General features: G+C 37.9%; 1 protein-coding gene across 12 annotated transcripts in view; it reads left to right on the top strand.

Annotated features, from left to right (window-relative positions):
- NRXN3 (neurexin 3) overlaps nucleotides 1-21,978 on the top strand; it is a 1,619,945-nt gene extending 1,597,967 nt beyond the window's left edge. For 7 of the 12 annotated variants that reach the window (XM_065871337.1, XM_065871335.1, XM_065871341.1 and 4 more), the window contains one exon: nucleotides 21,386-21,687. In XM_065871337.1, the coding sequence (XP_065727409.1) occupies nucleotides 21,386-21,687 (302 nt within the window). Of the gene's footprint in view, nucleotides 1-20,761 lie in introns of all 12 variants that reach the window. The other 5 variants (XM_065871334.1, XM_065871333.1, XM_065871338.1 and 2 more) reach the window with 4 other exon arrangements.
- Nucleotides 21,979-25,378: the final 3,400 nt, after the last annotated feature.

The following is a 25,378-nucleotide window of genomic DNA, read 5'->3' as shown; positions in this document are numbered from 1 at the left end:
CTGAAGATTTCAGTTTTGATGTCTCCTCGCACATTCTTTAGGCTTCTGTTCTAGGATTTGTGGCCACTTTTGCTCATGGGGAGCTCCTTTTTGGCAGAGCTTTTCTTCAAGGGGCTGGAAATGTGGTGTGTAGGATGAATTGAATAGCTACGTCCCAGATGACACAGTTGAGGGATTGAATGGAAGAAATTTGTGGCAACCAACATAATTATTCAAACTGGAATGTGGCCATGGCCCCGGGGTTCGTATTTTTCTTCATAAGCAAAGTGGTTTGGGATTCGGTGTGAGCACAGGCAGTTAAGATTTCGACACTAAACCACATCCCTGCACAGAGCCCATGGGTTTTCTGGTTGATGATCATAATAGTTACATAAGAAATTTGACATCACCCTGATAGGGGAACATCACCCTATCAGACTTAGCTGCTGTTAGGAGGATGCAGTTTAAATCCTGGCATGCATGGAATAGCCTAGCTGTAAATGGTTATTTAAAACAACGTAGTAAATTTCAATCAGAACTCAGTTCTTTGCAATTGATTTTCAAGTTGCCACAACTCTGCATGATTAAGGTAGAGTCCTTTCCAGTGAGATTTCCTTCTAATGTTATACAGAGAAAAAAGTGACTCTTCTCAGTAAAGTTCAGTTGGATGCTACTAATAGTTCAAAGAATTTGGACTAAAGTGGTTCTGTGCACTGGAAGGAACCCACTGGCAAATGACAAAGATGCTAAGTGCGATGTGTAGCTATTGTTTTCCAAGCTCATGCATTCCCACTCTGCCTTCCCAGTTGGCTTTCCTGCAGCATCCAGTTCCAAGTTTAAGACCACAGGGTCATACTTGAGTGGCTCTCATAGAAACTCTTGCCAACTGACATCTGATACACTTAAAGGTTGTTAAAACCAAGAGCCCTTCTTTGGCTAGGAAATGTTACACTTTTAGTGTCATCCTGGTTTGTGAGTAAGTTCCATCCACTATTCCAGACAACAAATAAAACTAGCCCACATGACACAAAGCTACCTGTGATGCTTTCTAACTATGCTTTCAAAATCTACGTAGCTTTCTTTTATTTGGCCACCATTACAGTACAAGCTATCCAACAGAGAAAGAGCTGCTTGTAGCTTTAGAATACAGATGGGTAATTATTGTGATGCAGTCTCAGAAGACCTTGGATTGAGAGCTCCAGAGGACATCGTACATCTGAACGCTAGCCCAGTACAAAAGATAGAGGCGAAGAGCTTTCTGAAGCAATAAAAGTCAGCCATACCGAACACTTTCTTCGAAGAGCTGGAGTTGTTAGATTGAACATTTATCATTGTTTATGTATCACCTAAAAGAAAAAAATCCCTGACCCACTAACTCCTATGCTGCCTCTTTGGTCTGTTGACCTGTTGATGCCTGATTTCCATATAGAACTCTGCCAATGGCTAGTCTCTGCAGTGGGAAATCAACTTTCCAACCTTCATCCTTGGATTATTAGATTCCCTTCTTTCTCTGCTCAGCATCCCATGTATCCAAAATAATTCTCTTAGCACCCTATCCTAGGATTTTGTCATCTCACTGCAAGAAACACAGAAATTATTACGCCTTTCTAGGACCCACTAAGGAAGGAGTGTTGTGAAGTGGCTAGGTAATTGACTTTTGATTCTTAAGGGAAAAGGCAACCTAAAACATATGCTTCCATTACGTAAAGACATAAGAGTTAGGTAAACTAAATATAGTCCGTTTAAAATATTTGAGAAATGATATCATTGGCTTTGGAAGATTTTTGAGCTTCGTTAACAATAGCACTTACCTTCCTTAAGTCACTGGTTCTTTCAAAAGATCACCCTGTCTAACCCTTACTCTTACAGGCAATAAAATGGGGCTCAGAAAATTAAAGTCACTTACTTGAGGTTACATAACCACTAAGTAAGGTTGCGTCCACGCTCTGCTTCCTAACGCCATGTGTTTTCTAGGAAAGTCAGGAGAGCTTACTTTCTGGAAGTTTTGCTCATTAGCAGGACGTATAACCTGTGGGAAAAGACACAACAGCATTCGATTCTATTTATCTCTCTGGTTTCTCTGAAAACATTGAATAGATACTACCATCCTTTTCTCCTTCAAGGCTTTCTTTGGACCACAAATGGTGAATGCCACTACTTTACAAAGTTATTCTTTTTACCATTAGTTGTTCTTTTTGTGTTACTTTCTGTAAAAGTATCAGAGAGAGTTATTCTCCAGAGACTTCTAGGTAGTTGAGTCCTTGCTTTTAGATTTTTCTGTCTAAAGAAATAAGTCTTCAGGACGGTAGGTTAAACAAATCTCTTCAAATATGAAGGCTCTTTAGAAGCTAAAATGCACAGACACTCAAAACGCGGTATCTTTCTGTCTCGATTGGTGCCCATTAGCCAGGTCCACAGGGAAATCGCTTTTTATTTTTCAATAATTATTTATTGGGTCCTTATTATGTGCTATGGCCACATTCCTGTGCCTCTTCTCTCGCCGTCCTTACCTATCTGGTCAACACTGCTCACAACTTTAAGTAGCAGTGACCAAGGACAATTGTCCACCGTGTGCTACTGTCCCATCCAAATACTGGCTGGCTTCAACAGAACTGAAAGGGAGAGTAGGGCTTATTCAGAGTAGTTACAAATGCCGTTCACAAGCACAGGGGGAACTTGCATGGGGTTATTGCATAGGCTGGGCAGGCCTTGAATTGCTCAACTCGAGGGGATGCTCTTTACATGAACTACCATAGCTCCCCTGGAGCTATACAGTGAAGGAGTCCTGACGTTCAAGGAGACAGATGGGTACAGGTACCATAACAGTATGTTCTCTTGTTTCTGGCTGAATAATATTTTCAAGGAAACAAGATACCCTCATCTGCAAGGAGAATTTGTGTTGGGCCAAAACAAAACCAAAGATGAAACTGATATGGTAAGAAACTGATATGGTAAGAACAAAATGATATGGTAACTGATATGGTGAGAAACTGATATGGTAAGAAACTGATATGGTAAGAACAAAATGATTTGTCTAATCCAGGGCTGCTCCAGCCCTGGATTTGCTTAGTGGCTTCGCCTATCTGTTCCTTAAAAAAAGAGAGAGTAGGGATGACCTGTCACTAACAAAAAATTCTACCTGGTGTCCAAGATAATAAGGATTTTCCTAGTGAGTTGTTTACAGGAGGACTAGTATATTTTGTACTGAATAACTAAATAATATGTAATAAAAAATGTAACATTTTTCAAGTAAGAGAGACCCCAAAAGCCTAGACCTAGGTTACATGATTTTGAAGAGATAATACTTAGCACTTTATGAATTTTAAGTTTCAGCTTTCAGTAGTATCCATCCATTTGAAAAAACAAATATGACCTTTTGGCTAATAACATTGGGGGAAACATTACTGTAGATTAGTACTATGAAACAGAAATAATGAGCAGATATTCCAATGGAGTCACTGCATGTGAGCACATTAAACTTCTGCATAAAGATGGAGATTGTAAGTGGGTTTCTGGGTTTCACCATTCTGACGTTCTTAATTAAACATGGCACCATTGCTAAAGATAAAACCTTTAATGTTTCTCAAATCTTTTCTTGGTTAATAGATACCTCATATGGTCATCATATATAGTGTGAAAACTTAAAGGTCAAGTAACATATTCATCTAAAACAACATAGGGAATATATCAGGATCTGTTTATTATCACCGTGGAGAAATAATGTTGGAGACCACGCTGAAAAAAGATGATGTGGTCTGGCCAAGGAGATATTAAAAGTGACCAGATGACTGTTGGCACTTCTGTTTTCAAAGCTGGCTCTAACTCTTCCTCACTTTGTGACCCTAATCTGAAGCCAAGCTAGTGTCTTGTCCTCATCCTAACACCATGTCACTCTAGCAGACACGGTAGATGCCATGGTTCTGAAAGGACACAGTTGGAAGCTAATTCTTGTGTCTTCTGTCCGACCTGAGACTGAGCGTAGCATCTGTGCCTGTTTGATGAGTACAGAGAAAGCCATTTTTCTTGACACTTTAGAATAATTAGTGGAGCCTACCAGTTTGGGGTTACAATGCAGAATAAAAATAATAGGGTATGAAAAAAGGACAATGTGATGAGATTCTCCAACTGTTGGTTTATAGCGCTTTTAAAAAATTTTTTGCATGGAGTCAATGATGGATTAGGATATAGTATGAAAGGAAACAGTATGGGACAGAGATATTCAGAGAGCATTTGTAATTTGATAACTCAGGAAAATAGCAAAGGAATCAAATCATTTAGACTATTTTGATAAGTACTTCATAGATAACTGAAGCATCCACCACATTACATTTAGACCAGGTGGAATATCCAAAAACTTTTATTGTGTGGTCCTAAAATTAATGTATTAGTAATTATTAAGTAGTTTTCAATGTGCCAGTAAGAGAATTATTATTCTTATAACATTTCTGAAAGCATGTATATGTGTGTGTATGTATATATGTGCATTTTATAAAGTGCTGATACAGCTAGCATCTCCTTCTATTAATTCAACATCCAGTGAAGTTTATCTCCATCTTACTAACAAGAGAAGTTATGGCTTAATTCAAGGTCATAGTGGGTCACAGCCTGGATTTAGTCCAGGTCTTTTGATTATGAGCTCAACGTGACTTTGGAGAACTTAAAAAAAAGCAAATAATCAGACACTGCCTGTCATCCCATCCCCACTAACCCCAGCAGAGACTGATTTAGTAGGTCTGGCTTAAATGACCTGAGATTGTACCAAAAAAAACCCTCAGAGCCTCTGAATATCTCATTGTGCACTAATGATTTCAAGGGCATAAGAGTTTGAAATAAATCTGCGGAAATCCTGGGATCTCCTGTGGAAATTGTAGTTGTGCCTAAAGGTTAGCTTGTTTATAATTTCCCATACTCACCGAGAACTGAATATTTAAAAACATCCTGGTTTGCAGTGGCATTGTGGTTTAATGTAAAATATATAGCATTGAGTTTAGTCATGGCTATTCAACTTCCTAGATGTATACTTTGAGCAAATTAACCTCTTTCAGCCCAAGTTTGCTGATAATGTAAGATGTAATTGAAATGATTAAGTGAAATTAAATATTTAAGGTGCTTAATACAATATCTGGCAGAGAATAGGTTCTCAATAACTTAAGAACATGTCCCTCTAGAAGTAGGCTTCTGGTTAATTTAGTGTTTTAACTATAAAACTATAATTTATATTTTCTTTCTCTTTTCTCATATTTGGGGGGATCACTACGTCAACCATTTGATCATACGCATTTGTCTCTAAGCATGTATCTTTACTAATCTAGAGGCTCACGTGCATTGAGTTTTTGGAATGACTAGGGAATTTATCATAGCTTCTCTCTAATCTACAGTAGTTCCGCTTATAAAAATTAAAAATAAATCTCATGATATGTGTCTTGCACATGCAGGCACCTCTGTAGCGTTCTTCTCTCTGGTAAATCAGCTGCTTGAGGCTCAGGTCAGACACAGTCAAAGCCATGCAATCACGGTACATCATCTTGATGTCAAATGCATGAGTCTTGAGCAAGCTTTTCATATTGTTTGCATAGTACTAATTTCCACTGAGTATAAAAATGCCTTGGTGTTACTGATTTATGAACACTGTACATTCCTTACAATGAAGATGGATCTTAGGGGAAAAGAGGGTGTTTTCAAGATATGGTGAATTTTATTGTAACATGTCGTCAAGTTCAGCTATTTCTCGTGGACAGCGTAGGGAACTTAAGGGCCCTGCAGAGAGGAGGCAACAGGTAGAATGCCCAGCTGCTACCGCCAAAATAACACCAGCACAAATAAAATGATCAGAATTCTGGTCATAATGACAGATGAGCTTTTGTGGAAAACAGAAGCAAAATAAACCTTCTTGAATAATTTATTACTCTAAAAATACATTCAAAACATGTCATGGTATGAATTCAGGAAAAAGATCCCACTACTGCTGGGTTCTGCTGTCAGTGGCTGTAGGGCCACAACAGGCAAACATAACCAAGTACATTTTCACTACCCTGATCACCAGTCCTCCCACTGATAATTTGTTTGGTCCATTCCTTCCTATTGCGTGAAGACATGCATCAAAGTCTGGCAGCTGTAGACCTGACTCTTCTGTTTATTTTATCTTTAGCTTTCACAACTGCAAAAGAAAGCCTGAGTTTTTAATAAACATCCCAGCACCAGTTTACGAGAGGGAGAATGAGTTAGATAGTGATGTGTTTTTTTCGGAAGGCTTTTTAAGCCAGCTGTGGGTGAGACGGTCCAATTTGCATTGGAACTGCTAGCTAGAATTCAGGGAAATCCCATCTGGTTTAGAGTAGAGTAAAAGAAAGTGAAACAGAATAGAGGATGCAATGCTTCAACAGTTAGTTTACAAACCATTTACTCAACACCTCCCATGGGAATAGCACGGTGCTTGGAGCTACGGAGGTCTGCGAGAGAGAAAAGTAGACTGGCCTCCCTTTACAAGGTGTTTTCAGGCTATTAGAGGCATTGTTCCTTCACCAAACAGTGATTTCCTGAGCTCTTACCAAGTGTCCAGCACTGCTTCAAGTACAGTGGAGAATGAGACAAAGTCTTCGCTCTCATGGAGCTTATATTCCATAAATAAATGGGCATGAAACAGCTAGTAAATACTACACAGAGAATCATGAGAGGACGATCGGTTAGCAAGCAGTTTGTGTACTATGGAAGTCACGGAGGACCTCTCTGAGGAGTAAAATTGGAGGAGAGACCTGAACCGTCAGAAGGAACAAGGCAGGCAAAGAATAAGAAAAGGAGTGTTCTTGGAAGGGAAGCTAGAGAATATGGCCAAAGTCTGAGACATCGTGGGTCAGGGGCAGCTGTAGGAGATGAGATGGGAGTGGTAGGCAGCTAGCAGATCACAGGGGACTTTCACAGTGGGTCACGGTACAGAATCTGGGTTTGGAGAATTCTACCTTTGAGGATCTGAAGCAAGACAGTGACTTGATCTGTTTTATATAGTGTACTTTTTAAAGATCACTTTGACTTCATTATGGAGAATGGATTTTAGGGAGCCAGAAGTGGAGGTGGGGAGATCAATTGGGAGGCTATTGCAGAGTCCAGGCAAGGAATCATGGTGGCTTACTTTAGGACTTGGGTGATGGCAGTGGGAGAAAGTCAACGTGAGGAATTTGTTTCCAAAGTAGAGTACACAGAACTTCCTGGTACACTGGATATGTGGAGTTGAGTTGGGGCAGGGGCTCAAATATCATGACTAATTAGGGGCTTGTACACCTGGGTCAAACCCAAAAGATGGGAAACCTAGGAGAGGTACAAGTTTAGGAGGAGAGCAAAGTCCAAAGTTCTCTTTTAGCCATTTTGAATTTAAGGTGCCCCTTAGATACTGAAGTAGAAACGTTGAGTAGACAGTTGGATATGGGAAATTGGAATCTGAGAGGAGGTTTGAACTGCAAATCATAGTCATATAGATGGCAGGTCTTTACAGCCAAGGGGCAGGATAGGATCACCCAGCCTAGGGCCATACCTGGGACCAGCCATGAAATGGAGAGATAAAGGGTCAGAACAGGAAGAGGAAAGTTGGAAAAATCTTGGGCTATTCAAGCTAAAGGAAGGAAGTATTTCAGACAGAGCTTTCATTTCTGACTGGCACACAGGTCATATTTATATGGATAAAATAAATCTTTTATATTACCTACTGTCTTGGACTTTAATAGAATTATAAGGACCTAATAGTTTGCAAATAATGAGCCATATGCATATATTGGTCCTAAAAATCCACAGAGAAGCAAGGTTAAGGAAAGGAGAGCAGTTACTAAGTTCATGGCTTTAAGCTCTGTTTACACCGCTCTTTCTCTTTGTTTTACTTCATGAAGATATTCGATGAAGATAACTCTTGATTAAATAAATCAGTGCCAACAAGGATAACTTTTTTGAATCCCACCCACTTCACAAAGCAGGATCCAAGTGCTGCAAGCTGCTCTATTTCTGTAGTTCAATTCAACAAATATGTACTGAAGACCTGTGGTGTCCCTGCTCTGTGTTAGGTGGATTAAAAAACACAAAATAATTATAAAGATTCAGCTTGTGCATCAAGGAGTTTATAATATCCTGAGTGAAGAAAGACTTACTTATACTACTACCTGATTACCATTAAAACAAATGAAAATAAGAATATTAATTCCTGGAAATTTTTAAATTGAATTTTCCCTTTTGTGTATCTTAACCAGCATTAACTCTTTTGGCAGAAAAGAGCTAAAATACTATGTCGACCCTCCATTCCCTCATATCCTTATCTTACCCCACAGTTCTAATGCCTGTTGGGATATGTTTTCCAAGGGAATTTGATGAGAGTTCCACCCTTGTCACCATCCTCTTTGGTCTCTTCAGTAGCACCAAGTAATGCTGAACTCATAGAATATAGCGAATAACATCTTCTCGCATTTGAATTGGATATTTCATAGTTTCCAAAGTAATTTTACTTAAATTTACATACATATGTGAGCTGGAAGGATGAATCTTCCTGATTTTATAAATGAGCAAACTGAGACTCCAGGGGTTGGGGTGAGGAGTGAGAGACTCGTCTCAAGTCTTGTGGTTTGAGAGGAACGGCTCCTATGAAAACATATCTCAATATGACCTCTTCAGAGCTTAACTCTAACCCACAGAAGAGTGAAACAAAGTAACTGTAAAATTACATACATATATAACAAAAATTCACCACTAAAAGATGAACTAATCAAGCTTTAAGAACTTAGCACTATTGGAGGGGTAGGAACAGGGGTTAAAGAGAGGTAGTAATAGTGGCTACTTGGGTTAGGGTTTTTGACTGAGGTTATTATTTGTTTGATGCTGAAGCAGATGCTCCAAGCATCCCACTCAGAGTAGCACTAATCTCAATTGTCTGAGAGTCAGCCTTCTCTGAATATGAAACCCTCATAGCTGATGCTGTGGTCAACTTTGAAGAAAATAGTAACAAACATTTGAAGAGCTCTTTATAATTTATAAACACTTTCAGATTCAAAATCTCAGTTGTATAAACTTACCCTTTGAGGTAGGTTAATTGACCAGCCATTATAATCGCCATGTTACACATGAAAAGACAAGCTCAGGGAGGTTAACTGACTTTTTCAATGTCCTAACAAGCTAGCATAGTAGGTGATACAACCAAGACTGGAATTTAGGTCTCCAGACTCTAAATTTAGTTTCTATCCCATATACTAGATTTCAGGTACAAGGTGAGCCACTTTGGTGATGTAAGATTTTAATGCATTTATGCAAGGTCTAAGCTAGTGTGGGGTTAAAAAAAAAAAGCAATTAATGATATTAATTAATTTATTCATTCATTAGTTCAATCAATAAATGTTTGAGTGATTATTAGTATTCTGGTTGGTAGGAAAAATGAAGATAGAAAGATGCTATTCTTGTCCTAAAGTTCTGAGTGTAGCTGAAACTGAGAAGAAAACAAATTAAGTGCAGTGGGGTGTTGGAGCCAGCGACAATCTGTACAGGACGCAGTAGGTTCACAAGAAGGAATGGAGATTTGGGGACAGAATTACAGATACAAGTTAAGGGTTTCGTAAATACATAGGGAAGGAAGTCATTAATGTAAGGTCCTTCCATGTGTAAACATCCTATTCTACCAGGTTTGAAAATGCAATACTACCTTTTGTAATGTTTTATCCATCGTTATGAATATTCTTAAGTATGAAAAGTTACTCTCAATTGGGCAAGCAGATCACTGATACAGAAATACAGTTCTAAGTATTGGGCTTGATGGTGTTCTGTACTCTTTTCCATCTTGGAGGTTTAGTTTTTCTCTTTCTCCCTATTTACTGTAATTAGGTTTGTAAAATGTTTGGGAACAGATAGTACAAGAACTTACTTGGGACATTTTTGTTCAGCATTAAAAAGAAAATGTTAAATTTTTTATTTAGAGACAAATACCATGTTTGAAGCAGTCTTCACTCTTTCTCTGAGCATCACCCATGTCTGAGGAAGAGGTTGTGAGAAGTCAGGGTAAACTCAGGACTCATTTTGTAACACAGGTGACAGCCATCCTCACATTACTAGGATTTGACATCCAGGCATAGTGTCTCTGTTTTCTTCTAAGCCAAAACATGATTCAGAACTGAGCCATTGATTCTCTCAGAAGAATCCCTCCCTTCATCCCACAGACGCATAACATATCAATCAATGAAAAGGATTTTGTGTATTTCATAGGAGGGACAGATGATGAAGAGATTTATCTCGTATACCTGATGCAAAGATCTTGAAAATTCTCATTAAGTATTTGTTCTCCAGACTCCTTTTTAGCCTTCCCTGATTATAATTTTTTGTCTTTCCCTGATGTTGTACTCTGATTCCCAAGAAGGTTGCCTCTTCCTTCCTCTTTCCAGTACTTTCAACGACAAATTTAAAATATTTAATGTTATGCAAAATAATTCATTTGGACCTTCCTCTTGAACCTCACCTGTGCACACTGAAGACAATGTCCTTATCAAGCCGGACTCACTCTCCCAGAGAGGCGGGTTTGCACCTTGAGTTCTTTGAGTATTCTTCCAGCTTCTCAGGCACAACCCCAGGCAGTTTAGAAACATATTTCTTTGAAACGAGTGCACTTTCCAAGATGCATTCTGAGTAATTCCATCTTATTGCATTTGATGTTCTTAAAAGTCTGATTTTGCATTTAGACAGGGTTATTTGGACATGGTGGGATAAAAATGGTCCCATCAAAATATGCTGTTTCAAGTCAAATTATTGTATTATTTGTTCTCAATGGCAAATATAACCCCAAAGCATTCTTAACACTCAGTAGAGGCATAGATACAGAACCATGCAGTTATTGGTAATAAAAACCTAGTGTAGATATGTAATGAAAGATGAAAATGATGTTGTGACCTGATTATGAGCTACTGGCAATATTATTTTCTATCTTATATTAGAAATCAAATGAGCTTTGTGTATATTAACTGATGGTTGACTTATAAAAATGTGTAGGCACTGATATAGTGTTGTGTTTGCTTCATTTGAAACTGTGGCTTCCATGGATTTAAAAAATACATATTTTATTTGCAAAGTGACAACCATAAATTTTGGTATGTTCAATTGTTTAGCCAGTGATTTCCAGAAAGTAAGTGGTGTCCTACTTGTATGAGTTTTAAAACAGGCAATTTTGAAATAGGTAAAGTACTCAGTAGAAACCTTAGGAGACTCAAATGGCTGATGTATCTTCCTCGAAACACCTCTTATTTTCCAGGAGTATGTATACACTAGACATATCTTATTCTTTATAAGTCTCACACTTAGACCACTTATGTTTCCTACTTTAAAAAAATGCCTATGAAACAAAAAATAGCCCATGTGAATGTTATTAAAACTAACTGTGTCCTACAGAAGTAATTTGATGCCTTGTGAGGCAATCTGTACATTTATAGGGTCTTCTCATACAATAAAATTCAATGTTAAAAGTATAATTATTCAAAAGAATTAACTAAATGGCAACAAGGGTTTTTCTTTTCCTATATTGTTGGGATTTTTTTCCTCCTCCTAAAACCTCCCAGCTGCCCTTTGTGAAGTTCCTAGAATAATGATTAACATCATAAAACCAGAGACTAAAAATCTTGGTACGGACTGACCCATGGGGACACATTACTATAATTATTTTAAAATAAAATAATAAAAGGGGCATCCCATAAGGGACAAAAGTCTGACTCATCCTCACAATTTATTCTGTTTGTCAAAGTCACCCCAAAAATTTCTTAGAAGTGGTTGGAATTGGCTCAGAACCAGGGGCTCTCAAGTGTCTTACCTTTGTGGTTTGCCTACCTGGGTTTCCCAGTCCTTGGTTGAACATTAATGTTCTCACGGGGATAAAATATTTAATGTCCTTCTTGTGATCTCTTCCAGTAGAGGCTGAGGCCATTTCTAAAACCTCCTTCCCCGTGTCCCTTCCACAGTATCTTCACACACACAAACACAGTTTGTCTCTTTTTTCCTTTTCTCAAGGTTTAATCGAGCATTTTGTTTCCCACATGGTTTCTAGAAGATTGGCAGTTTCCCCCAATGTGCTTCAAATAAGCCTCACTCATTTCCTGACTATCCTGTAGTTAGTTTACTAATGCTATGCCACTGTGCTCTTTAGAGTGGAGGAGTGGAGGGGGTTTTGCCTCTATTACCTAAAAAAAGCTGTCCATTCATCAGGTATATTTAATTAACCACAGTTGTCACCCATGTGCCCTGTCAATTTGGCCAAGCCCAAGAACATGTATATGGAGCAGTATTAATTATAACCCCTCTGTGTCTTACAAAATTTACCTTCTGAGGCTATGAATGAGTATGGGCTAAGTTTCCTAGAGCAGAACCCATGAACTCATGTGTATTTTTACCTCAGTTCCTGCCACTACAGGCTCTACTTCAAGCCCCAACACACGTGTACATATACATGCACATGCTTACAAGAATGTCATTGGCAAAAGGCCTTGGGATGACCTTTGCCCCTACTGGAAAGGCATGAAACTAAATCCAGTACCATTCTCCTACTCTCAAGTTGGTTTTGTCTTGCTGACCTCTTCCCAACCCTAACTTGCTGGTCTGTTTTCCTATTTTCCAAAAATGCAACTTACTTTAAGCATGTGTTAACTTGGTTAACATTCCTGCAGTTAAAGGATAATAGACAATTACCCATTTGTCAGTCTGAGCCTCTTTCTTCTCTCTCAAATGTCTACTTATGACGTACATCCAGACTGCACGCCCTTTTTATTTTTTTTTGAGAAGCAAAACCAAAAAAAAAAAAAAACATTTTTAAAGAAAATGCAAAATTTCTTTTTAAAGAAAATGCAACATTTGTTTTTAATGTTGGCTGCCAGCAAAAGGGGAATCAATAAGTCAGAAAATACAAAACAACAAAAAAAGTGTCCCCTGACTGCTCTGTCTGTGCCTCCTCAGCGTGTGCATCTGGTTGTTCATCTCTGAAAGTGTATGAAATACTCTTTTCTTTAAATTATTTTTCGTTCTTTGCTCCCTTCTTGTTTGGGAATTAAGTGCTTTTTGTATTATATATATCTATCTGTATATATATCAGTGTGTTTCTTTTTAATTGCTAGATCTTTATCTTTAGATTTGGTTTTATCCAAAACTATGACAAAAAAAAGTTATGAATTGTTTTCTGCAACTTTTCCCCACTCCCTCTTTAAATGTGGAACAACTTCAGCTGCAGAATCCCCACATCCACATCTTTCTAATAAACCCAGTCTCACTAGAATCACATGCACCATGGGTGGCATGGGGAAGACAGGTGATGTCATTCAGAAAGTACCCTTTCTATATAAGGAAGTCATGAATGACCCAGCCAGTGGGCTCCCTATACAGCTTTGTCTTTCGATTTGAAGATCTCCACCCCCTCCCCTAACTCTAGATGGGGCTGTGTGCCTGCCGATGAAGTTGTTCAACTTGAATGCATAAATCTAGTCTCCTTGTTTTTGCTTTTAACCTTTTGATCATTATTATAAGTATTACTATTATTATTTTATGTATTTTGGCTACTTTTAGTAGGGACAAAAGTTTAACTGTTTTTATTATTTAAAAATCTTTAATGAAACTGTAATGATTTTTGGAGTAATTGCATGTTGAAGCAGTTGCAGCTTAGGGTGTGTGAGATTGTCAGTGTTAGAGTTCTGTTCTTTATTTCTGTAGATGGGCATGTGTAGGCTCATTTGTTTTTGTATATTGCCCATCCCTTCCTTACAGCCAGAAGCTCTAATGCAGCTAGATCACTCCGTGCCGCCCTTACATGGACATGGCGACTCACTTACACATTTACTCCCATCATCTTCATCTCTTGTGTAGTACACTCATAGATATGACCCTACCCTTTCTGCATCTTTCCTTCCCATACCCCTCCTTTCTTTAGCATTGTTCAAACTTATGTGCTGTCATCCATCCCCTTCAATTAAAGAAAGTCTAAAACTTGTCAAAAAGGCAAAAAAAATTAAAATTAAATATATATCTGAGAGCCTATAATAATGCAGAAATTCATTCAAAACGCTCGAGATTCATAGATTTTTTTAAAGGCAAATTATAAAATTAAACAGGTTTAAAAAATTTTTTTTTTAAATCATTGCAATCAGAATAATTTCAGATTCAAAACTGATGCCCTCCCAAGCCCCTCAAAGTAAGAAATTTGTTAAAGTGCAGATTTTTTTTTCTTTTCATGTTATGTGGTGTGGATGTATGTGTTGTTGCCTCCCTGTATCATCCTCTGTTGTAAATTATTATATTTGAAAAATTAGACATTTTGCTCAAAAGTTTTTAAAGAAATGACAACAAAAAAGCAAGTTACAAGAATGTGGCAATTCTATTTGTCCAAGAGCATTCTTACACAACTTTCTTTTGTAAATTTTTCTTTCATGCCAAAAAACATGCGGGCAATTTGTTGATGTAAGTTGACTATAAATTAATACAATATGCTTTTTTTAAGTTAAATTATTTTGTCTATATGGAAATGATTTCTTTGTTTTTCCTAAAACAGCCTCTATTTTTTATTTGCTTTTACTTTTCTTTTCTGTCCTTATGTTGTGAATGCCTTGTTGATGTTATTTGCTCTCTTTCCCTCTAGTTTACTTTGAACCTGAAGTTGATTTTTTTTTCTACTATGTGATTTTGAAGACAACATTAAATATTTTATTTCATTTGTGTCTATTTGCTTAATTTTCACTGTTATATTTTGTGCTGAATTGCTTCTAAGGATCAATGTGAATTCTACTCTTGGTAGAAGGGTGTGGGTAAATTGTTCTCACCATCCAAAGGAAGCCTGGCCTCTTTGCCTGAACCAACTTTTAAAGCCTTGAAAGCAATGGTAGGCTCTACAGTGGGATATGAAATTGGATACAACCTACAGGAGGCCTGTACTCCAGAAGAAAGTTAGTTGAGTTAACTGCAAATGTTATCAGTGGTAATACATCATAATTTAACTCCTTAGAAAGCATTTGGGGAAATCAGTCCTTTATTTTATTTTCCTTCAGCAAAGGGGAAATAAGGTACTCTCAAGTGACTATGGTAGAGTTTGGTTATCCAGGATTAAACTATCACCATCATGGCAAGCTACAAAATCACTTCTACTGAGAATAGAGAAAGCACCCCAGAGCTTAGAGTATTGTCCTATGATAATGATGCCTTCCAAAGTATAAAACTACTGGTGAAAGCACACCCGCACACAATAGGCACCCAAATCTCTCTCTCTCTTTCTCTTTTTCCTCTTCCATTTCTATTAATATTTGCCATTTCTCTCAAGGATTTAAACAGGTAAGCTTTAAAAGGATCCTAAGATTCTACCCACAAGAAACATGATGATTTTCCCATCTAAAGTTTTATTTAGGAAACATCTCAGGTAGGTATTGCCATTTTGTATGACTCTACGGTGAGAACACTCCTTGACCTTAAAGGTATTCGGTCAATGTTGCCTTATCACTTCAGGAAACAAAAGATCAGCAAGAAGTGCTGTACAATTTTTAAATAAAGAGATTACTTGCTTCACTTTAGTTTTAGGTATTAGTATTACTGTTAAAGAAATATCAAACTGAAGAGTGCATAAGGGATATGTTTCCAGCCCAGCAGCTTCAATGAATGTACTTTAACTGCCTCAGTTTATATGATTTTATATTGTTTGACATGTTGGATGATATTTTAGGTTTAAAACTAAGAATCTCCTAAATGGACTATTTTATCTAATTGAATTGAAAGCTTTTATTTGTGTTGAGGATGCTACCCATAAGTCCATTTGATATAAGGCTTGTCATTTATTTTAAATGCAAGCTCTTGGGCTTATTATAAATCATTCTTCAAACTCTGCATTTAAAATAGCCTTAATAATCTAGATCCTATATTATTATACCTCAGCATACGACTACTACATAAAAAAAGGTCAGAAAAAAGTCATCAATGATTTCAGTGTTTATAGGCCCAAAATATTAGTAGAAATGATACTAGAAACTAGAATTTTAGAGTAGCAGTTTCTGTGCTAAATACTTAACATGCATTATCATTAACATTAACATGCATTATTATTATTCACATTGGTGGCTTGAGATAGGCTGTGTTATTATGCCCATTGTACAGAGATTTTAATAAATTTGACCAACTCATGGCTAGTAAGCCACAGAACTGTTATGCTAACCTGCGTCTGAGTGACTTCAGAGGCAAAGTCTTTAACCAACAGGCAGATGAAAAACTCCACTAGACATTCCTTCTTTTACAATGTATAATGACATCAAGGGACTATAGCTCATCTTACCTGGGTGTATATTGAAAAAAATAGAATCTGTAGCCTTTCAGACTCAAACCCATTTCAGATAAACTGGGGGAAATGTCCTACCTGGAGATTTTCATCTCATTAAAATGCTCTTAAAAAGTTAAGCCCCTTTGAGATACTTGAGTTTTTCTGCTGTCTTCTCCCCAGGGACTGGCTGTGCCTGTCTGTGACTATTTTTTCTGAGGCTGGATGCAGAACAATTTCATGGTTCCAAGCTTCCAGATATTGATGTGTTGCAAGTACACACTTCTGTGGCACCAAATAACTAAATGAATATCATTCAATAACTAATTTTGTGGGGAAAAAGATGATTTCTCCCCATTGTATGTTAGTTTCCCAGCAGAGAATGAGAAAAATGCAAATAAGAGATGAGGTAAAGAACCTAAATATAGATAAAAGAAATTCAGGGAATTGGAGCACGGTGTCCTCTCCCAGAGTCTCACTCTTCAGTGTCATTGTTTTTCGTATTTTTGTGACTTCCTCCACTCAGATGTCTCCAGAGAGGCAAAGTTGGAGCCATATTGAAACTTTATGCTGCTTTTCTTGCTTTTTCAGATGACCCACTACACCACCATCACCTACAGCATTCTCACAGTTCAGAAGAGTTCTATTAAATTTTTAATATACTGTCTTTTTCGATGGCAGAGAGCCCCTTTTGCTGAATATCAGCCCTAGACACATGAATTATATATCTATAAATACACTCATAAAACAAAAAAGCAGGGCAGCCTTCAGGGCTAAAATAGACCTTTTATATCCCTAGTGATCTCTCTGGTTTAAAGAAAAGCACAACCCTGTCAAAAAAGGGTATATATTCCTGATTTTAAATGCTAACTTTAAGGAATATGGATAGTTCTTATTCCAAACCAAAGAAAAATTCTGGGGATGGAATAGGAAATTAGAGTTGTGATGGATTACAGGTTTTGTATTACTCTGCCTGCAACCCCTTATGACTTTAAGCTTGTTGCTTCTATGAAGACTTTCATAAGCATAGACATCTGGTAGATCACTGATTTCACGGTCTTCGGGCAGTGAAAAAAAAATTATCAGCTGCTCCAACATTTCTGAGGAAACTCACTTTAGATTAGTACAAATAAACATGAAATCTTAAATAGCCTTCTGCAATCTAAGTCATTTCTAGTAAGGATCTAATGATGGGAGAAACACATCCTTCACCTCCTTATCTCAAATGATGTGTGCCCTTGGACCTCCTAGGACACTAGACTCATCTTAAATCTTAAATATGGAATTTGATATTAAAATGGACTATACACCCCAACTCACATACTTGTCCCAGGCATCTTCCACGTTTATAGTTACCCAAAATTTTCCCCCTACTTTCACTTTAATTCCCCTTTGTAATACCAACTCCTACATCCCAGTGGACTCCCTTTTAAATTAAAGACATTTTTCCAATTCCTTGAGATGCCAGGAGAGGGGAGCTGTGAAAGTTCCTATGATTTCATTGATTAAACACTACCAGGATTTGGGCTCAAGTGTCCCTGACAGGGGCATCATTTATCATTTTTATCACTGCTACTAGGATTAATAACAGAATGACAAAGAAATTGAAGATTAGCAGTTTTAACAGATTCTGTTATTTAAACTCTGCAACAGCATACCCATCATTTTAGTTTGGAAATAAGCTCTTACCATTTCACTTAAAGGCTCACCAACCTTTTAGAAGCTCTTTGTAAATTAGTGAGCTTCAAGACCCTCTTTTCATCCCCTTATCAAAAGGATGATTTTCACTTTTTTTTTTTTTTCTGCTCCAAGAGAGATACTCACATTAGGGTGTTGAATGAGAAGCGAATAGCAGAGGAAAGTGGAAGTGATTCACCTGCAGAATGAACAGTTTGTAGATTTTGTAGATTTTTGACAACAAAGACACAGCGGAAGCTTTAGCTGGGATTAAAAAGACAAGGGGGTAAAAAAAAAAAAGGCAAATGTAAGACTCCAGTTGGGTGTCATAGATGGTACACTAAAATTGCAAATGAATGCCACTCTGTAATCATGAAGACATATTAATCTCACTTAAAGGGACACTAGCATCCTACCTAACAATTTGCCTTTATATTTAATTATTTGTTTCAGGACTTTGCCTCCCAACAAATCCGTCATTCCTTGTCCTTTATCCCAGTTTACTCTCCACTTAATAAACAATGGGTTGATTTTTATCCTTGCCCTAAAAAGCAAATGACTCTCGGTATTTGTTCCAGAAAAGGACACCCATTCTAGGTGAGATGGGTACAAAAACCCTGTCTTGTTCTCTAAAGGAAAGTAAAATCATCCCTGAGCGATCCCTAGGGAACCTTTAACAGACTGCATGAGGCTTCACTCCTCTCTCCTCACTGCTCTTTTCTTACTCAGACACTGCCTTCTTCCACATATCATCTTAAATATAACACTCAGGGCCTCCCTACCAGAAGAATAAAAAGAAAAGGTAACTCAGGGTTAGTTTTAGGACTGGCTTACCTTTAGGGACCTGTGTTCCAAATCCCATTTATAAAAATTAGCAAACGTATGTAAATTATGCATTAACTAAGTTGCAAGATATATGAATTACCTATCTTCACAATGTAAAAAAAATAGGCATGCTTGTCCAGGAAAGCAAGTCTGAAGCTTTGTCAAATCTGCAAAAATCGGTTTGCTCAATAGTTTCAAACTCTGAGCACTAGAAGAGAAGCTTGGGGCTTAAAGCACAGACTAAAATATCATCTTGAGATTCTCAGAAAGATTCTTGTTTTATTTCCCCACATGTGCTAACATCATCAGGTAGGCCAGGGGTGACTGTACTGTGCTCTCTTGTCCCTTCCCCTTCCTTAAGATATGCATTACGTACATCGTTGCCACGCTCCCCAACTCAGTTTCTCTCTGCAGAGAATAAAAGCTTCTGATGTGGTGCAAGCAGTTCTTCTCTGGTGCTCTGAAGGTGTGCAGTAGCTTTCTTTTCAGGAGGCTTTTTCTTAGCACACCTGAAACCTGGACAGTTTACGTGCAGCAGGTCAGAAAGAAGACTTCAGCCATAATATCGTATTATCATCTCAACTGTCTGACTAACTGGGTCAGGGACATATCATGCCATCCCTACTAGAGGATTTTTAAAAACAACAGTTGGAATAATTTTTAAAATAAATTTAATGAAGAGACATGAACTGTGACTTCTCGATTCTTTCTCTGTTTGAAAATAACACTGTAAAAAACACAGGAGAGACTGAAGACTGATTATCTTGCTTACATACATGAATAATAAGCTTGGCCCTACAATTAGGTGAGTAACACCCACCACAGAATATTTGTGGTGACCATAATTTGCAGGGCACTATGATTTAGTGAACTATTCTGAACTTCCTTTCCTGACCTAGTCCTCGTATGTTTATAAGTGCAATAACTAGGGTCTGTGGGTAAACCGATAAATATCTGCCATTCTAAGAAATAAAAGGAATCCAAATTGGAAAAAGGAATCACTGATTTTAAAAACTACTTTGCTATCTCTACATTTCTGAATCTAAAAGTAAGTTTCCAGTAAGTCATGGATATGTAGGCTGGGTATTCTTAAAATCTAGTGTCTGCTCAGTATATATTACATATAGCATAAAAGCAATATATAAATATAATACTAGACCAATGCAAAACAAGTTGTTGTTTTATAGTCAGGGGAATTTCTGGAAAAGCATAATCGAGATGGGCTTGTTAGATGAACATTTTCAACCTACTGTAAGTTTCCCTTACTTAGCATATAGTAAATGAAGACTGCACGTGATAAATGTGAAATAAAAGGTAGTAACTTAAAATACTAAAGATGAGCTCTTTTATACTCCTTAATCTTGATCTCAGTGACATGGAAAATATGTCATTCTCATCCTAATGGGAGCAAATAAATAGAAACCCAAGAAAAAAATAAGGAAATGCTATGGCTCACAGATTAATCACATGCATATGTGCATGTACGTACACACACACACACACACACACACACACACAAACACATAATTTTCATGGTCAGTATTTGCAATAGTATAGGTGAAGGTCATTATCCCATAAGCAGATCCTGGAAAAAGCCTATTTGAGTTCTATCTAAATAATTACTTGAGAGTATCTTTAAAAATCTAAGCCCCCCGGAGCGGCTGGGCCCGTGAGCCATGACCGCTGAGCCTGCGCGTCCGGAGCCTGTGCTCCACAACGGGAGAGGTCACAACAGTGAGAGGGCCCGCATACCGCAAAAAAAAAAAAAAAAAAAATCTAAGCCCCCGATCTAAGGATTTCAGGTTTTGATGGCAAGAGGCATATAATGGGCTAGAAGTATAGCCCAATAATCAGCCTAGAAGTAGAGAGGATCCATATGTGGATCCAAGTCATTTTATTATAATTTCTGAGGTGTAACCTATGAACTATACATGCATTCATTGAGTGTGGCTGTGAATTGTTTTTCTACAAATATACTAATTCTGTTTTTCTTTTTCTTTTCAATCCCAGGAGGTGAATTAGTTATCCCTCTTCTTGTAGAAGACCCTTTAGCTACCCCTCCTATTGCTACTCGTGCACCTTCCATTACACTCCCCCCTACCTTTCGCCCCCTCCTCACCATTATTGAGACCACCAAAGATTCCCTGTCCATGACCTCTGAGGCGGGGTTACCTTGCTTGTCGGACCAAGGCAGCGATGGTTGTGATGATGATGGCTTGGTGATATCTGGGTATGGCTCAGGGGAAACCTTTGACTCTAACCTGCCCCCTACTGATGATGAAGATTTTTACACCACCTTCTCCTTGGTAACAGATAAGAGTCTTTCCACTTCAATCTTCGAAGGTGGCTACAAAGCACATGCGCCCAAGTGGGAATCCAAGGACTTTAGACCTAACAAAGTCTCCGAAACTAGTAGGACTACTACCACATCTTTGTCCCCTGAGCTGATCCGCTTCACAGCTTCCTCCTCGTCTGGGATGGTGCCCAAATTGCCAGCTGGCAAAATGAATAACCGTGATCTCAAACCCCAGCCTGATATAGTCTTGCTTCCGTTGCCCACTGCCTATGAGCTAGACAGCACCAAACTGAAGAGCCCACTAATTACTTCCCCCATGTTCCGTCATGTGCCCACAGCAAACCCCACGGAGCCGGGAGTCAGACGGGTTCCGGGGGCCTCAGAGGTGATCCGGGAGTCGAGCAGTACAACAGGGATGGTCGTCGGCATTGTGGCTGCTGCCGCCCTCTGCATCTTGATCCTCCTGTACGCCATGTACAAGTACAGGAACAGGGACGAGGGGTCCTATCAAGTGGACGAGACGCGGAACTACATCAGCAACTCGGCGCAGAGCAATGGCACGCTCCTCAAGGAGAAGCAGCAGAGCTCGAAGAGCGGCCACAAGAAACAGAAAAACAAGGACAAAGAGTATTATGTGTAAACACGACACCGCTAACAATACGCGAATTTAAAACACAGGATTATTTCTATATAAATATATAAATACTTGGAAAATGAGATTTCACAGATGTCAGAACTGTTCTAACTATGAGATGGGGTATACCATGACTATGGTGGGGAAAATCATTTTTAAAAGAACACACACAAAGATGTACCTACCTATAAGATTCAGCCATGGCTGCTTTGATTCAGTCGCTGCTCGGAGACAGTTCTTTCTGCCCTGCTGTGTCATAAAGCACACACTTTGCCCTCTGGAGCAAGCAGATGGCTCCCCCCACTTTTGTGGACTTGGAAGCTTCCTTCTCTTTAGGACCTTTCATCCAAGGTAGAAGACTTCATGGCTTACTTGTTCCATAACTCCAAGTGAGTCTGTAATAATGTTTGTGAAGCTTGACTGTAATAATGGTTTTGGTTTTTTTTTTGGTTTAATTATGTAAAAAACGAAAACAAAAAAAAAGAAAAGAAAAAGTTAAAAACAGAAACAAAAAAAACCCCACCCTTATCTGGGTCTGGCCAGTGTGTGCGTAACTTTTCAAGATCTGAGGGGAAAAAATGGCTTTTGGGTATTTGTTTAATTTTTGAGACTAACTGGACATAAGTTAAGAAGAAGAAAAAAAAAATCTCAGAAAACAGAAGAGAGACTATTGCCATATGAACTCAAAAGCTACCATGGTGTCCACTCTACGTATCAGGTTGTGGCGTTTCTAGAATCTGTTGTCTATTTCCTATGCGATGCTTTCCTGAACACATAGCAAAATCATGGGATGGATGATAATATTGATTTGAAAAGCTGGTTCCTCAGGATCGAATTCCAGAATTTGTCACCCAAACCCTGAACAGATGGGGTTAGGGCTGGTTTTATCAGAGCCATTGGCTTTACTTAACAATATTGTTCCTGTCCATGAGCCCAGCCAAATTGTGGTAAAGGAGAAAGCCCCATAAACTAAAACAGAGCCTTTCCTAGGGAAGGGGAACGGGGGCGGGCTGGATCTGTGACTGATCGAAATGCATGCAAATATAAAAGAAAAGACAATACAAGAAGTCTGTTAAAGAATCAAAACAGACAATAGGTGAGTTCAACTTGTGATGGAACCACAAAAGGTCACACAAGCCAAACATGGCATGACAGAGTGCAGAATTCATAGTTCTTTCCCCGCCCCCAACATGATAATGTTTTTCCTAGTGATTTAATTTTGCAGCCTGACATTTATGGATAACTCTATCCTTCCATTTGCTCACGTCTCCCTTCACCCATCTTTTCTAAAAATAATAAATGAATAAAGCTGCTGTGACACACAAAAAGTGGAATTTAATAGTATAATATATATAAATAAATATATATACAGATATATTTATCATGGTATGTTTGATGGGATGACTGAAACAGGAAAACTGTTAAAATCTTGAAGTGGAATGAGAATGTTGTTTTAAAAGAAAATAACAAAACGACAAAAAAGTAAACCTTAAAATGTGAAGTGTGAGTTTAATTTTGTCACAGTTAACTGTGTCAAAGAGAATAAAAAATCTTCTCAGATTCTGTTTACATATTTTACTACATTTTTGCTGGTATAATTCCTTAGCCACCTGTGTACATACTGCTTTGAGAACTGTTCTTTCCTTTCTATTTGTTTATTTCAGTTTGTTTGGTTTATGTTCCAGTTGTCTTTCTTTATGAAAAGAGGAAATGATGTACAGAAAAACAATAAACTTGTTGTGTGGCCATACCTATCCCAAAAGCAAGAGACAAAGCAAGACAAATATTCACACAAAAATGAAATGTGTTCTCTGGAGGGTCAGATACATACAGTTTCTTTTGTACAGATGAAAATCAATCAGCTGTTTAGGTTTAGAAATCTACTCTTGCTGGTTTTTGTAAGTTGCATGAATATTTGACTTTGAAAAAGTATCTTAAAGATGTGGGGCAAACGCAATCTAAACGATGGTAGCCTTTACTAATATGTATGGAAAGAGGTGTTCTTCATTACCTGATATTTCAATGTGTTAAGAGTTTTGGATTATTTTGTTGTCATTGAAAAAGACAGGCTTATAAAGAGATATCAAAGCACGATTTAGATAACCTAAATGGCCCAACCTATATGAAGTTGATTATATCTCGATGTCTGTAAAAGATTGCTGTTCTTGGAGTCTTGAGGTCTTGTGAACTGATTTCCTGCTTTCTTTCTTTACATTTTTTATTTGAGTAAAAATACATTTATTATATTCCTTTTAGTGTAAGTTTCTATTTGGACAATTTTATGGGAACATGTGCATTCTGTACGTGAGCTTCTATCATATTGCTGTTGTTTTATGAGCAGACTTAAGGAATTTATTTTATGATGTTGTGAAGTTACTGCTTTTTCTTTTTCCTTTTCTCTTTCATTTCACGTTTGCATTTTAGTTCAAGGATATGCTTAGCAATAAAATGTTCCTTCCAAAAGCTTGTATGATGATGTATTTTTATTTTCCAAACATTTGGTAAAAGACCTTGTACTGGGGCTAAATATGTCATGTCGAATTAAAAGCCAAGTAATCTAGGACCATGTTCATGTGAAATAAAATATTATAACCAGTTACTAATACTTATATAAGCTTATCAAAAGTGACATATTTGGGGGCTAAACAATTATTGTCTGTCAACTGAGGCATTATTATTTAGACTGCTATGATAAAGTAACCGGGAGAAAACACTTTTCTGAACAGGTAAGATGACAAAAGCATTGTATTCTGGAAAAAATATTGTTAGATACTATTTTTTTAAATGTTTGGCAACTTTTAAGTATTTGCTGTAAATTAACAAACTTACAGAACCATGTTCATGTTTGAAACACTGCAAAGCTTTAAATGCATTCTTTCCAAGCTTCTGCCATATTGAAATTTTTTAGAAAAGTGCTAAATCCAAAGTCAAAATTTAAATGAGTGCTCAAATTTTAAAAGCTTCTTTCTAGATTTTCAGATTACAGAATTCTGCTAGCATTCATTATAGCTGGAACCTTTCTCATATCTCAGGTGTCCTTGATATGCTGGTTCCTTAAGCACATGCTTACTTTGCCAACTGGATAATCCATCATGATACTCTACATTTTTCACCATGATCTAGAAATGTGGGTTAACTGAACACCTGTACTCTAGCCATATATTGGTTACCAATTTTTAAAGAGTTAGAACTAAAAGCAAATATAATTAACCCTGTTCCTTCAGATTTCACTGGTGGAATGGTTATGCTATTAGCTCTCATGGAAATGGAAAAAAAATAAGCCTCAATGATGTCAAACTATGGAAAGTTCCCTTTTTGATTCCTGCCTCAGATAATTTACATGAAGCAATCATTTATCAATGCCCATGATATGCCAGATGCTATGTTAAGTGTTTTGGTTTATGTAGTCGGTTTAATCCCTGAGTGGTAGATAGCATTTTCCCCATCTTAAAGATGAGGAAACAAAGACATGACGAGCTTAAGGACAACTTGGCTAGTACATTTCTAATCATGTTGAAAGTCAGGGGGGCTTCCCTGGTGGCGCAGTGGTTGAGAGTCCGCCTGCCGATGCAGGGGACACGGGTTCGTGCCCCGGACCGGGAAGATCCCACATGCCGTGGAGCGGCTAGGCCCGTGAGCCATGGCCGCTGAGCCTGCGCGTCCAGAGCCTGTGCTCTGCAACGGGAGAGGCCACAAC

This window comes from Phocoena phocoena, chromosome 2, assembly GCF_963924675.1.
Source record: "Phocoena phocoena chromosome 2, mPhoPho1.1, whole genome shotgun sequence".
In the NCBI taxonomy this organism is placed as follows: Eukaryota; Metazoa; Chordata; class Mammalia; order Artiodactyla; family Phocoenidae; genus Phocoena; species Phocoena phocoena.
The sequence above is the reverse complement of the archived record's forward strand: the minus strand, read 5'-3'. Positions and strand labels throughout refer to the sequence as shown.